The following is a 14,157-nucleotide window of genomic DNA, read 5'->3' as shown; positions in this document are numbered from 1 at the left end:
TCTACCAGTGAACTAGGAGTTTAAGTGCTCTCTCTCTCTCTCTCTCTCTCAGTCTCTCTCTCTCTCTCTCTCTTTCTCTCTCTCTCTCTCTCTCTAAATATATATATATATTTAAAATATACACATACATAGAATTTGCTATATACACAAAATACTGTTTATTCTATCAGAATTGCGACCCTGTTAGGTTTATAGAGGGTGGAAAATATTGAGCTAAGTCATCCATAGCTCTTTGAGTAATCAGCATTTAGCGAGCTAACCTTCTACAGATGAACAGAACTTTTATAACTTGTTGTCATAAAAACAAACAAAGAAGCTAGGAGTGAGATCTGAAGCTTACCTCAGTTTGTGCAGATGAATTCCAGTAGGGAAAATATAGATGATGTCACACTGAAAATGGTCTCGATGAAACTGCAGTCGGTTTTGGATGGCGAGAAAGTATGTACTAAGAGGGAGAAAAATGACTACAGGGACACGGTAAATTATAAATAAAAATAGATATATATTTTCACATGATTTATATGTATGATTAGAGGTAGTGTAGCCTAGTCTATAACATAATTAAAACATATTTTGAGTTTGTTTAGAAATCATTTCACGGTTTATATTTCTTGTGGAAGTTGGTTACTTTGCACTGAGGACATAAAAATGTAATGCTTATATCAATAAATTCAATACAATTTAAGCCATTTTGGCTTAAGTATAAACACGTATAAACATCTATAAAATCACACAAAGACTCTTATTTGTTTACTGAGAGGTGCTTAGGTCATGTTTCTTGTCATTAAATTCAAGTAGTCCAACAAACTTTACAAACAATACAGTTTATTTTCAATTTACGCAATTCACACATTTTACATGTACACACTGTGTAATTTAATGTAATATAAATTAAAGTTAACTGTTAATTGTATCTGCTCTGAGCAGGACGAACCAATCAGTTTCTGTGTAATTATTTAACAAGGATCGCTTGAGCGGATTTTACTTTATATCTCATGTTTGAATGATTTGATTTAACATGTGGAACTAATTACACTGTGTCCAGCGGGACTGAGACTGAGAGCGCCCCCTGCAGGATCAATCACACACAGCGAGCGGAAGTGCGGCCGACTGCTTCCGGCGGCGGGGGTTAAAGCTTCCCGTGTGTGTTTGTGTGTGAATCGCTGCTGCACAGAATGGAGGTCACCAGACAGAGTAAGACGATCAAAATAACCAAAAACCTCACATTTAAACCCCGCGCAGACCCACACACCGCGAGCGCGCGCGCTATAGTGACGACGCGTGTGTGTTAGCGGTGTGTGCGCGCGAGACGTGTGTGTGAGAGAGCGTGTGTTAATGTGCGTCAATCTGTGTCGTGCAGATTTTAAAGAGGTTCTTCCAGAGGTGTGTAGCGCTGTGCAGGAGGCGGACTTCATCTCTATAGACGGAGAATTCACAGGTCTGTGTGTGTGTGTGTGTGTGTGTGTGAGAGAGAGAGAGAGAGGGAGGGATATCGTGTGTTAAAGCGTGTGTGTGTTGTAGGCATCAGTGATGGGCCGTCAGTCAGTGCTCTGACCAATGGACTGGACACACCAGAGGAGAGATACACCAAACTGAGGAAGGTACAGAGACACACACACACACACACACACACACATACAGAAACACGCGAAAACGTCTGGAATATAATAAAATAGATCATTATATCAATTCACAGATAAAGCATAAATATTAGATTATGCACAGTGGACGGGTAGAACATGACTAAGTCTAAATGTAGTGTGTTCTGAGTAGATCTGATCCTCTGTAGGTTGATCAGTAATTAGTGAGGCGTTGCACCTGCTGTAAGAGTGTGAAACACTTCCCAAACCGAACCGTCTGAGATGAACCTGGAGTGAGACGAGCAGGTTTAGAGTCTCGTCTGGATCTGTTGATCATCAGTCCTCTGAAGATCTGGAAGAGCTTCAGTTCAGGGTTTATATTGCTGTGAGGCAAGACTTCTGTATGTGTAGATGACAGACTAACTTTGGTCAAAGTGAAGACCTGTTTCTGGATGATAGACCGAACCGGCTCATTAGTGTCCATGTCGATCAGATCCGCTGTGGTCCGTGTTAATGCTCTGCTGGTTTCCTGCAGCACTCCATGAACTTCCTGCTCTTCCAGTTTGGCGTCTGCACCTTCAGATACGACCAGAATCAGTCCACGTGAGCATCAGAGCCGTGTCTGTCCTTCATCTGTGTGCTATTGTTGTGTTTCTAAAGCGTTCCCCAGCTCTCTCTGGTTTGGTCTAATGTTATGATCAGTTTCTCCAGGTTCAGATGTTAAGATGATCTGTCCGTGTTTCACAGGTACATCACTAAAGCCTTCAACTTCTACATCTTCCCCAAGCCCTTCAGCCGCACGTCTCCAGACATCAAGTTCATCTGTCAGGTGAGCGACCGTGTGTGTCACTAGTGATGCTCCTGAGTCTGCCTCTGATTCATCATCCTCCTCCTCTTCCTCCAGAGCTCCAGCATTGATTTCCTGGCCAGTCAGGGCTTCGACTTCAACAAGGTCTTCCGCAGCGGTCAGTGACTTTGACTTCCTGTCCTGTGATTGGCTGGTGGAGTGTGCAGTGTGTTTGATTGACAGCTGTGGTTGCCATAGGGATCCCGTACCTGACCCAGGAGGAGGAGTCCCAGCTGAGGGAGCAGTATGAGGAGAGGCGGGGCCAGATCAATGGGGCGGGGCCTATCTCATACACGCCCACCTCAGGGACGGGTTCCTGTAAGGTCCCTGAAGACCAGAGAGAGTTCATCCGGACGGTGGAGTGAGTCCCACACACTCACTCTTACACTCTCACCCTCACACACTCTCTCACACACACACAGCAGGTCACTGAAACCCAACACTTGTGAGCGCTCCTGTCAGGTGGAGGATCTTCAGAAACTCTGTCAGTGTTATGTAGACGGTGTATGTGTGGAGCTGTCCTTAGACTCATGGTGACACTGGAGCTGTAGTTCATACTGTAGTGAGTGAGGAGCATTGTGGGAGATCTTCATGAACCAGCAGCTGTGGTGATGATGATGATGATGTGTTGCAGGCAGAAGGTTGAAGCTCTTCTGAAGAACTCTGATCAGACTCTGGATCTGGAGCCCTGCACCGGGTCAGAATCACACTCCTGTTACTCAGACATTACTGTGTGTGTGTGTGTAACCGATCTGAGCCGAGTGTCACTCTCAATGTCGTGTGTGTGTGTTTCAGCTTTCAGAGGAAGCTCATCTATCAGACGCTCAACTCCAAGTAAACCCGTCTCTTCAGTGTGTGTGTGTTTGGTGTGTGTTATGAGCTGTGTGTTCACCCGTCTGGTGTTCTGTGTTTCAGGTATCCTAAAGGTCTTCACGTGGAGACGCTGGAGACAGAGAAGGTACAAACACACACTTGTTAGTGTACACTATCATCATCATCAGGCTCTGACCGTCCGTCTGTGTGTGTGTGTGTGTGTGTGTGTGTCAGAAGGAGCGCTTCATTCAGATCAGTAAGGTGGATGAAGAGGAGAGGAGGAGGAGGGAGCAGCAGAAGCAGCAGAGAGAGCAGGTGTGTGTGTTTGTGGTCACATGATCTCTGGTGAGTGATGTCATCACTGACTGACTGTGTTACAGGAGGAGCTGAATGATGCTGTGGGCTTCTCCAGGGTTATCAGAGCCATCTCCAAATCTGTGAGTTTCTCTCTCACACACACACACACACACACACACACACGCTCTCATCACACACGCCCTGACCTGCTCTGTGTGTGTGTGTGTGTGTGTGTGTGTGTGACGCAGGGTAAACTGGTGGTGGGTCACAACATGCTGCTGGACGTCATGCACACCATCCATCAGTTCTGTGGACCGCTGCCTGAGGTGACCTCACGAAGCACTGGAGGATTGTGGGAGTGTGTGAGTCTCCGTCTCATGAGCTCTGTGTGTGTGTGTGTGTGTGTGTTACAGGAGCTGGATGACTTCAAGGAGGTGGCCATGTCTGTGTTTCCCAGGTAACCTCTGATCACATGACCACGCAGGTCTCTGCACGTGTGTGTGCACTGACTCACACACACTCTCTTGTGTTTCAGGCTGTTAGACACCAAGCTGATGGCATCCACGCAGCCCTTCAAGGTGTGTCTCGTGTGTGTGTGTGTGTGTGTGTGTGTGTGTTCAGTAGCGATCTGGAGCTGTGTGTTTAATGTGTGTGTGTGTGTGTGTGTGTGTGTGTGACAGGAGATCATCAGCAACACATCACTGGCTGAACTGCACAAACAGCTGAGAGAGAACCCCTTCAGATCACCCACCACTGGTACACACACACACACACACACACACACACACACACACACTCAGACTCATGTCACGCGTCACTCTCCGGCCTCACGTGTGTGTGTGTGTGTGTGTGTGTGTGTGTGTGTGTGTGTGTGTGTGTGTTCAGAGTGTCCCGAAGGCCTCCGGAGTTACGACACCTCCACAGAGCAGCTTCATGAGGCCGGTTATGACGCCTTCATCACTGGACTGTGCTTCATCTCCATGGCAAACTACCTGGGTGAGTGTGTGTGTGTGTGTGTGTGTGTGTGTGTGTTTCCAGAAGCAGTATTTCCCCACAGGAATCTTTAAAGTCTTATGAATAACTAGGAGTAATGAAATTCATGAACCCAACCAGCCACAGAAGCATATAGCAGTAGTCAGTCTTCAGTAGTGTCTGTCTGCATCTGTTATAACCGCTTCAGATCTGCTCCTCCGGTCTGAACTGAGTCTGAACTCTGTCAGCTGGGTGATTTAGTTCTATGTTTGTCTCCTCTCAGGGTCTTTTCTCTCGCCTCCAAAGAGTCACATCTCTGCTCGCTCCAAACTCCTCGAACCCTTCTACAACAAGTGAGCACTGCACGCGCACACACACACACACACACACACACCAGGGTCTGAATCGGTGTCTCATGAGTTCATGTGTCTTCTAGATTATTCCTGATGAGGGTGATTGACATTCCCTACCTGAACATGAGTGGACCTGACCGTAAGACACACACACACACACACACACACACACACACACTCCTGTTACTCTCAGTATACACAGTGTATTTCATTCAGGCATTGTATAGTGTTAGTTCTCAAATGTTGTCTGTGTGTGTGTGTTCAGTTCAGCCCAAGAGAGATCACGTCCTGTACGTCACCTTCCCTAAAGAGTGGAAGACCAGCGACCTGTACCAGCTCTTCAGCGCCTTTGGTAACACACTCTCTCACACACACACACACACTCTCCTCTCGCCACGTGTGTGCTGATCTGTGTCTGTGTCTCAGGGAACATCCAGGTGTCGTGGATCGATGACACGTCAGCGTTCGTGTGTCTCAGTCAGACGGAGCAGGTTCAGATAGGTGAGACTCAGATCTGCTGCTCTGCTTCAGTGTGAGCCGATGATCCGCTAACGTCTGCTCTCTGTCTGCAGCCATGAACACCAGCCGCTACGCAGAGAGCTACCGCATCCAGACCTATGCCGAGTACCTGCAGTCCAGACAGAAGAGCACACACAGCAGCAGGAGGTGGACCGACGACGGCTGGGACGCTTCCTACAGCACCTCGGGCTCCAGCCGGTGAGTCCCAGAGTCCCTCGGAGACCGCACGAGTCAGGCAGTGTGACCGAACCCATGTGTGTGTGTGTGTGTGTGTGTGTGTTCAGGCTGCAGGCGGTCAAGAGGAGCATCAGTCCGTCTCTGGAGGAGCAGAATCACAATGCTGACAGCAGCTGGACACACTACAGCAGTGTCAAGAAGATGAAGACGGACGGTCAGTGAGTGCATTCACAGCCAGCTTCGACCGTCGTACGATAACTATAACAGCGTCCACATCAGCTGACACGATCTATACAGTACACCAACACTAATATTACAGTCTACACAAACAAAACCATAATTATAATATCAGCATACACTCCAGTTCTAACTACAAGGAGAAATGTCCGTCAGTGCATTAGCATCCACACAAATCTCTATAATTGAGTTTAATAAAACTCTGGTCACAGTAATTGTGCTTGCAGTCTTTTCAAACCTGGTTTTCTTTAATGTTTAATTTTTGTTTGTCACAGGAAGCTGCTCGCAGTCGTACGCTGAGGTCGCTGGCTCCTGTGATTGGCCCAGACTGCAGTAAGTGCCCCGCCCCTTTAACTCTGTCACATGTTATGACTCCTCTGATTGGCTGCTGTTTGTCTAGGCCTGATGAGGGCGGAACCTCTGTGAGTCCAGTGCAGGAGGAGGTGGAGCCTGAGGAGTCCTCAGCCAATCAGAATCAAGGTAAAAGGAGCCGCAGACACAAGAAGAGGAAGTCAGACGGTGAGCGTTTTCATTGATGTACGATGCGTATCTCCCGTCCTCTGAACTTGACTGTTTGATTGTTTTCTGTCGCACAGCTTCTGAAACGACGCCACCGGCACTCTTCGACGTTCCTCAGGTGTGGTAACGAAAGCTCAGCGGCCAATCAGAAGCCTCGCTCAGTCCAGGTGTAATTGACAGCCAATCAAAAGACTGCACTTGACCCCTGACACCCAGCGTGTGTCGTCTGCGACCTCCCGTGACCTCTCCTCGCGTGGCCCAAGTTCAGTGCGTTTTAAAGGTGCTGAAGATACTGAGCCATTTCCTGTCTGAATATGAGTGTATGAGTGTGTCCTGTAGTATTTTAATGTGGTTTCTGACTGCGCTCCCTCATTTTAGTGTCGACGTGTCCTGCAGGTTTATTTATTCCTCATGAGGGTTTGTTCTTTAGTTTAATGGTGAGAAGAAAAGAAAAAAACGCGTGTCAAAGAATGTCTGATGTCATCATGAATGTCCTGTTCATATCCTTGTATTTTTTTTTTGTTTTGTATGAGATGTCAAAATGTTCCCTTTCCAGGGGAGATGAAATTAAAGAGTCTTTCTTAGTATGTCTGTGCTGGGCTGTTCATTCAATCTGAGCCTTCAGATCATATTGTTCAGTATGACATGAATTTACAGATTCATAATGACCCTGGGGACCAAAACTAATGCACACTAACGGTGTAAAACATACCAGTTTAAGACATTTAAGTGTATGGTTGATCCTCAGACCTTACTGGCAGATTATAGCAAAAGGGAAGCGACTTTCAAGCAGCTCCATATTTAGAGCTGAGTGATGGGACCAAAACTTTTACACAGTCCCAGTCTTTTTCAAACACTAAATTAGTCTTGTGTTTGGAAGTAAAGACCTATTTCATAAAATATTTGCATCAATTAACTGCTAATTAAATTTGAAGAAAGTTACATTTTATTTATTACCAGTCTGCTCCTTTAGATGTCACGCTGTTATTTACTTTGCTCCGAGTTTAAACTCAATCCAGTTTGGCGCTTAAATTCAAATTTCCTCAACCGTTCTCTCGGGCGGTTTAACGGCAGCGCTGCGCGAATGACCAGTTCATCTCTGCCTCTTTAATGACCGTTACAGCACGACACAAATATAGACTATTCGGTTGTTAAGTGATGACGTAAGAAGCGCTGCTTCCGGGTCCAAGCCTCAACTCGCTTCACTTGAGAATACTACCTCAGCAGCCGTTTATGAGCACTGTTAATTCATATTAATAATTTAAGCTAAACGCTTTCAAACTTACGGTATACACTACAATCTCCGTGCTCACAGCATCCCAAACACAAATAATTTTTATATATTTTTTTTATATTTATATTTTCATTGTCTGGCTATCTGGGACTTCGGTATGGAGTTAAAGGTTAAGATTATAACTTTTTCGCTAGTATTGTATCACATTGTGAGTTTATATTAGCACCTTTTGTTGTTTTCTCGTGGTAACTGATAGAGCGTTTGGACACGGAAGCGCTGCTACGTGACGTCAGACTTAACAAGCGAGTATAAGCATCAGAACAAGGTATGTTGAAAGACAAAATGCAACTGAATAGATATGTCGTCTCGAAATGTCAATCAAATAATGTACTTTTACCTCAGGAAAAGCATTCAGAGTTTCATGTTCGTTAGGAAGATCAACTGTTGAGTTTGAGTATAATGCCAAATGATATAAGCTTTCATTTAACTTAACTTGTTAATTATTCGTGATGTTTTAATTTTATAAGCATTGACAGCCACTTAAATGATGTTATAGTTGTCAAATGCTTCTATTTAAATAATAAGAACGCTGACTTTTCAAAAGTAAAAATGTGTTTCTGGGTCAAGGTAAATCAAAATGATAAAGTGTATTGTATTTTGATAGCTAGGCTATTCAGAGTCACAGTTTATGGGTGTTCTTTAAACTGGCCTTGTGTGCGATCCAAAGTGCCCCAATTATGGGTTATCTTCATATTTTGATTTAGGTTGAAATGTATGCAATATCAAAAATCACGCCACGTAATATAAATTTATGTTTAATTTTATTTGAAAATAAATAGCAATGGAATTTCATAGTTTGGGCTCTATTATTAATTTTAACTTAGAATATTATTTTAACATACCAACTTGAGAGGGTTATATTTTACAGCCATTTTAAGTCTTTATGATTGATGGATATTGAATCAAATCAGTTAAATTTAAGAATCAAATTGAAATCTCATCACTTGATGTATGCTCATTACACACGTAAAAGATATTGGATAAATTAGACAAAAGCATTTGTGAAATTACTGCTCTCATCTGATTCTTTTTCTCTTTTTGCCTTTATCATCTGTTACTTATAGTGGAAATGCAAATATTAATACAAACTCATGAAAAACCAAACAGATCAGATTTTTGCTGCTTTTAATAATCAAAATGATTTTCATGCATGTCTCTTCTGAACATGATTACCTGATTTTTGTAAGTAATAATCTTTTACTGCAGTAGTAGACGTCTTTCCAGCATGCCAAGCTTTATTAGCAAGGCGAAGGATTTCATTTTATAAAATGATAGTACAAGAATACAACCAAGAGAGCGCAGCAGAAGCATGAGCTGTATATTCAGTGTCTCGTAGAATCTGAGGAGCTGCTGGATTCAGAGTCACAGGAAGTAGAAGAGCAGAGAACAGCAGAGGAACAGGAAGCTCTGACTGACGCTCTTAGCATTGTTATACCTGACTTTCGGCCCTACTCTTTTACCATGGTTATTCACAATGCTGTGGGTGACTCTCTTAGCATCGTTGTACGTGAGTCTCTTGGTGACACTCTTAGCTCCTGGATACATGAAGCTCTGGAGGAGGCTCTGGGTGACGCTTTGGTTAACACTTTCATCAGCGTTATTTCTGAACCCCTGGGTGACCGCCTGATTGACCCTCTTATCCCCGTTACATAGGTCCCCCTCACAACATGAGACGTTGTGAATAAAAGAACATTTTAGGGCCCCACAAATATATTTAGAGGCACAGCCTTTGACAAGCATTGGCGGGCCTCTGATAGTCACTGAAGAAAAGAGAGAAAACACAGGTTTAGTCAGTCTGTTCATGTAGTTATGATCCATTTATGACCTGCTAACCGGTTTTTGAGTATAAATAAAAAGTGTCCAAACAGCACCAAAGGGTTGATGATGAGTGTATCCAGATCCTCACCAGTTGCTGTAATGCAGCGGTCTTCAGTCCCTGAACAGCTGACGGTGTTTGAGCAGCTCTGTCCATCGCAGGAGTAGCATGTCCTTCCATTGGGAGCGTTAGTCCTGGGATCTACAGGACCAAGAGTCAAGTAAACAAAATAACATTGTAAACTCTGTCACGAAGAAGGTGCAGGCAAAATATCTTTTCATAAATCCAGTGTGCATATATCCACTCTATCAGCCCTAAACAGTACTGAAGATCACTCATCTCACATAGAATATAGCACATTGGTTATGCCACATAAGGGGGACAACACAGTAAAACATCCTGAGCTTTGACAGCTGGACAATAATTCAATATCAGCATATATTGTGATATAATTTATTTTTCAATAACAGTGGTATGATTTTTAAAGGGCGGGTGAAATGCTCGTTTTCACTCAATATCCTGTTAATCTTGAGTAGCTATAGAGTAATACTGCATCCTTCATAACTCCAAAAAGTCTTTAGTTTTATTATATTCATAAGAGAAAGATAGTCTGTACCGGTTTTTCCTGGAAAAACACGACCAGCTGGAGGCGTGACGTGTGGGCGGAGCTAAAGAATCACGAGCGCCAGTAGGTTTTGTGTTGAGAGCATGTGGAAGCTGTGACATTACCTTGAGGAAAAACCCATCATCCAAAACAAACCATGGCTAACAGTCAGATTCAGCGTATATTTATGATCCAGAATCAGATCCAGAGGCTGAAACTGAACGAGAGCAGCAGCAGCAATGACTCGCTCCGAGCGGGGCTCGAACCCGGGTCTCCGGCATGGGAGGGGACGCAATAACAAGGAGGCAGAGATATTTGAAGCAGTTTTACTCACCGCCTGCGGTTCCAACACACGATCGTGACCCTTTTTCGTTGGGACTGCATCATCCTTAAGAAATAAACGATACGCAAATCCGTCGTCAAACTGGGCCTTGTTTGTAAAACAAGCATCTTCGAAATGCAGGGAACAAACACAAACACTCGCACAACTCCGTTGATGCTCTGTAAAAATAAACTCCATCCACTGGTCCCTTAATGCTGTTTCTCTTTTGGTAATATGTGCAGGGTTGTCTTGCCCTGGCAACCAAAAACACACTCCTTTTGTGACATTTGGCGACGCTCTCGCTCTGATCAGTGAAGTCTGTTGTGCTCTCAGTGCTCTGCTATACGGGAGCACGCGCTCTTCCGGGAGAAGTGCCTCAGGACCCATATAAGGAAATTCCGCTCCATCTAACGTCACACAGAGCCATACTCGAACAAAACTTTCCCAAACTTGTGACAAACCGGAAGGAGTATTTTTGGAACAGAAATACTCCTTCAAACGTACAACTTAATTTTTGAAACTTTGTCCATGTTTAGCATGGGAATCCAACTCTTTAACAGTGTAAAAAACTCAGTATGCAGGAAATAGCATTTCACCCCCCCTTTAAACACATTTCTGATATTGCAATATAAATTACATTGCATATCAAATTGTGCAAATGGAAATTGGCAAATACATAATATATATATATATATATATATATAAATATATATTGCAAAACTGCAATGAAAGAGTTTTTTCCCCATAGACAGGCGTATGTAACAGTCACTAATCTCCAGGAAACACCTGGTATGTGGCTCAAGTGTAACAGTCTTGTTATTTAATGCTCAGATAGCCCTTCTGTACACTGCACCACGGCTCCGACGCGAGCACCAGAGCAGTGCTCGTGTTCATGTCATGCTGCTTCGATAAAGATACACATCTTCATATTTACTCTGGATGAGGCACTTTTGTTTAAAAACTATAAGTCTTATGTTTGTTTTGACGGTGATTTCAAATTTCATGCAGGTATGAAGGCTAAAGGCAAATATAATAATTTTGTTCTTGACTACGTGACACAGAATTTGAATGAGTGTTGGGAGAGAGGACCGCACAATACCTGGAGCATCTCTGTAGTTACAGAGACGAGTGCTGCAGCAGGAGAAACGCTGTTTTGATATCCCATAGTTCACCGAGCTGTCTTGACAGTCTTCAATGCATTCCTTTTGCTTCATTTTTATAGCTGCGTCACCTAAAACATGAATGATACAGGAACATCTTCAACTGCACACTGTTGTGAGGTGTATCTAGGAACACGTGAAAAGTTACTTCAGCTCAGTAAATGATAGCAGCATCTCTATCAGTCAAATGTAATAAATGGTATAGGACTTACCGATTTGTAATATGGTTGTTGTACTCATGCACTTGGAGAATCCGATGGGACAGAACACTGGTTTCTCCGGACAGTAACTCCCCGAACCCCTGCACTCATAGCACCAGTGTGAGTCCTGTGCTGATCCGAATCTGTGCTCGGTGTCATTACAAGCCCCGCTGATCTGAGTGTCTGAACACAGCAGAATGAACAGAAGCAGAGCTCTGGACACCTGCAGATCCATCTCTGACCTGAATCAAGTCACCTCTCTGATTCATCTTATATAGCTCCTCAGACGGGGAGGGACTTCACGAGAGACACATGATGACTTAATAATACAAGCAGATCGTTTATGAAATACAAACTAGAGTTAGCACCATTAACTCATCAGTTAATGCCAGAGTAAAGCTTAACAAAAAAAACGATCTTTCAGTCTGTATGGGATGTAAAGCTGTGCTAAACCTGTTAACTGTTGATAAAAATGAATTGAAATGAACCCTTTAACCCAAACTGTGCGTGTACTTAAACAGGAACATCACATTGGTTTGTGCTTTAAGTTGAACACACATCGTTATTTCATAACGAACAGAGAACATGTTCTGTTTGCGAATCATTAGCTCGTAATCATTTTAGCTCCTGCATTGTGTTTTGAGGACAGCATGATGGATGTGGTGTAGTGTACAGGGATGTATGGGTTTTATTATGTGTGATAATGTAAGTCTGCATCATCGTTGTGCTTTCTTACAATGCAAACTGATAAAGGGATTTAAGGAAGTGTTGTGGTGGTTTTTGTTTCTAGTTTGTTTTTGGTGAAATAAAAAGCAGACAGCAAAACCGTAATAAACTCTTTTATGAGCTTTCTTTCTGGACAAAGGTTTGCAGTGCAGTCGTGTGAATGTGGTGTGTGGTTTGTGTCAGTGGTTCTGTGGGCTTCAGTTAGTTGGAAAAACAAACATGATGCTTCTCGTAAATGTTGTGAACAAATGTTTAAAGCTATAGGCGCAGAAGTTCCCAAATGTAAGGTGCTCTGGTCATCCAGTTTCAAAGTAAAAACAACATGAGACGAGATAAGCTTCTGTAATATTGCTTTTGTAATGATTTCTAAAGTAATGTACATTAGATAAATGACACATGATTCATTGTACATTAAATGACAGATCCATATATAACAGAAATACATGAAGTTGTGTTTGGTTTCCATTGGTTGGTTGAGTTCTCAGTCCTTCTTGTTCCAGTGGTTTCTAGTTAGGCTACACATCTGTTCCTTTGCTCAATCACATATACAGATGATGGTTATATAATTACATTATCCTCAAAAAGTTGATTTATTTCACTAATTCCATTCAAAAAGTGAAACTTGTAGATTATATTCATTCATTTCACACAGACTGATATATTTCAAATGTTTATTTCTTTTAATTTTGATGATTATAACTGACAACTAATGAAAATCCCAAATTCAGTATCTCAGAAAATTAGAATATAACTTAAGACCAATACAAAGAAAGGATTTTTAGTATGAGCATGTACAGCACTCAATACTGAGTTGTGTCTCTTGTGTCTGAATGACTGCATCAATGCGGCGTGGCATGGAGTGGATCAGTCTGTGGCACTGCTCAGGTGTTATGAGAGACCAGGTGTCTCTGATAGTGGCCTTCAGCTCTTCTGCATTCTTGGGTCTGACATATCACATCTTCCTCTTCACAATACACCAGATTTTCTGTGGGGTTAAGGTCAGGTGAGTTTGCTGGTCAATTAAGAACAGGGATACCATGATCCTTAAACCAGGTACTGTAGCTTTGGCACTGTGTGCAGAGTCCTGTTGGAAAATTAAATCTGGTGTTTTGAGTTAATTAGCTGATTAGAGTGTGGCACCAGGTGTCTTCAATATTGAACCTTTTCACAATATTCTAATTTTCTGAGATACTGAATTTGGGATTTTCCTTAGATGTCCAATATAATCATCAAAATTAAAATAAATAAACATTTGAAATATATCAGTCTGTGTGTAATGAATGAATATAATATACAAGTTTCACTTTTTGAATAGAATTAGTGAAATGGTTGCACTTTATTTTACAGTACGTGTACTAACATGTACTTATAGTGTATTAATCTAAGAAAGTTCTGGTAACACAAGGTAAATACATGGGGTAGGGTTAGGTTTAGGGGTAGGTTCAGGGTTAGTACCTAGTTATTGTAATTACTATAATAAGTACACAGTATGTACATGAGGAACAGGACTGTAAAATAAAGTGCTACCGGTGAAATAAATCAACTTTTTGAGGATATTCTAATTATTTGAGCAGCACCTGTATAATTAACCTCTTTGTCTTCACACGTGTGTTTATTGTTGATGCTGAAGTGTAACTGCCTTGTTTCTCCTGATTGTTTTTCTACATTTTTGCTACTAAGTGACCGTGTGTTTGTGGATTGCATTTATATTGGTCTATTTG

The 14,157-nt window shown here is 42.7% G+C and overlaps 2 protein-coding genes across 7 annotated transcripts; one reads left to right on the top strand and one right to left on the bottom strand.

Annotated features, from left to right (window-relative positions):
- Positions 1–1,045: 1,045 nt before the first annotated feature.
- Positions 1,046–6,901, top strand: parn (poly(A)-specific ribonuclease (deadenylation nuclease)). Of its 6 annotated transcripts, none has more exons than XM_052546742.1 (26): positions 1,048–1,194; positions 1,361–1,438; positions 1,522–1,601; positions 2,116–2,183; positions 2,328–2,409; positions 2,485–2,545; positions 2,626–2,788; positions 3,062–3,124; positions 3,223–3,261; positions 3,343–3,385; positions 3,478–3,555; positions 3,621–3,677; positions 3,786–3,863; positions 3,951–3,994; positions 4,073–4,115; positions 4,218–4,293; positions 4,423–4,533; positions 4,793–4,862; positions 4,946–5,001; positions 5,128–5,214; positions 5,289–5,363; positions 5,435–5,579; positions 5,666–5,772; positions 6,071–6,128; positions 6,196–6,275; positions 6,392–6,901. In XM_052546742.1, exons 1-26 carry the CDS (start codon positions 1,176–1,178, stop codon positions 6,439–6,441), a joined length of 1,911 nt encoding a protein of 636 aa, XP_052402702.1. In that variant the 5' UTR covers positions 1,048–1,175; the 3' UTR covers positions 6,442–6,901. The 6 variants fall into 6 exon arrangements, with proteins under 6 accessions (XP_052402703.1, XP_052402702.1, XP_052402701.1 ...); XM_052546741.1 differs by having other exon boundaries at positions 3,475–3,555; XM_052546739.1 differs by having other exon boundaries at positions 1,049–1,194; positions 6,196–6,314.
- A 988-nt stretch (positions 6,902–7,889) lies between these two features.
- Positions 7,890–12,481, bottom strand: LOC127949530 (urokinase plasminogen activator surface receptor). The gene is made up of 4 exons (XM_052546983.1): positions 11,723–12,481; positions 11,450–11,581; positions 9,515–9,625; positions 7,890–9,368 (listed from the first exon to the last, which is right to left on the bottom strand). The coding sequence occupies exons 1-4, from the start codon at positions 11,943–11,945 to the stop codon at positions 8,971–8,973; spliced, it is 864 nt and encodes a 287-aa protein (XP_052402943.1). The 5' UTR covers positions 11,946–12,481; the 3' UTR covers positions 7,890–8,970.
- Between the last annotated feature and the right edge of the window lie 1,676 nt (positions 12,482–14,157).

This window comes from Carassius gibelio, chromosome B1, assembly GCF_023724105.1.
Source record: "Carassius gibelio isolate Cgi1373 ecotype wild population from Czech Republic chromosome B1, carGib1.2-hapl.c, whole genome shotgun sequence".
Taxonomy (NCBI): domain Eukaryota; kingdom Metazoa; phylum Chordata; class Actinopteri; order Cypriniformes; family Cyprinidae; genus Carassius; species Carassius gibelio.
Note: the sequence above shows the minus strand (reverse complement) of the source record. Positions and strands in the feature narration are given on the sequence as shown.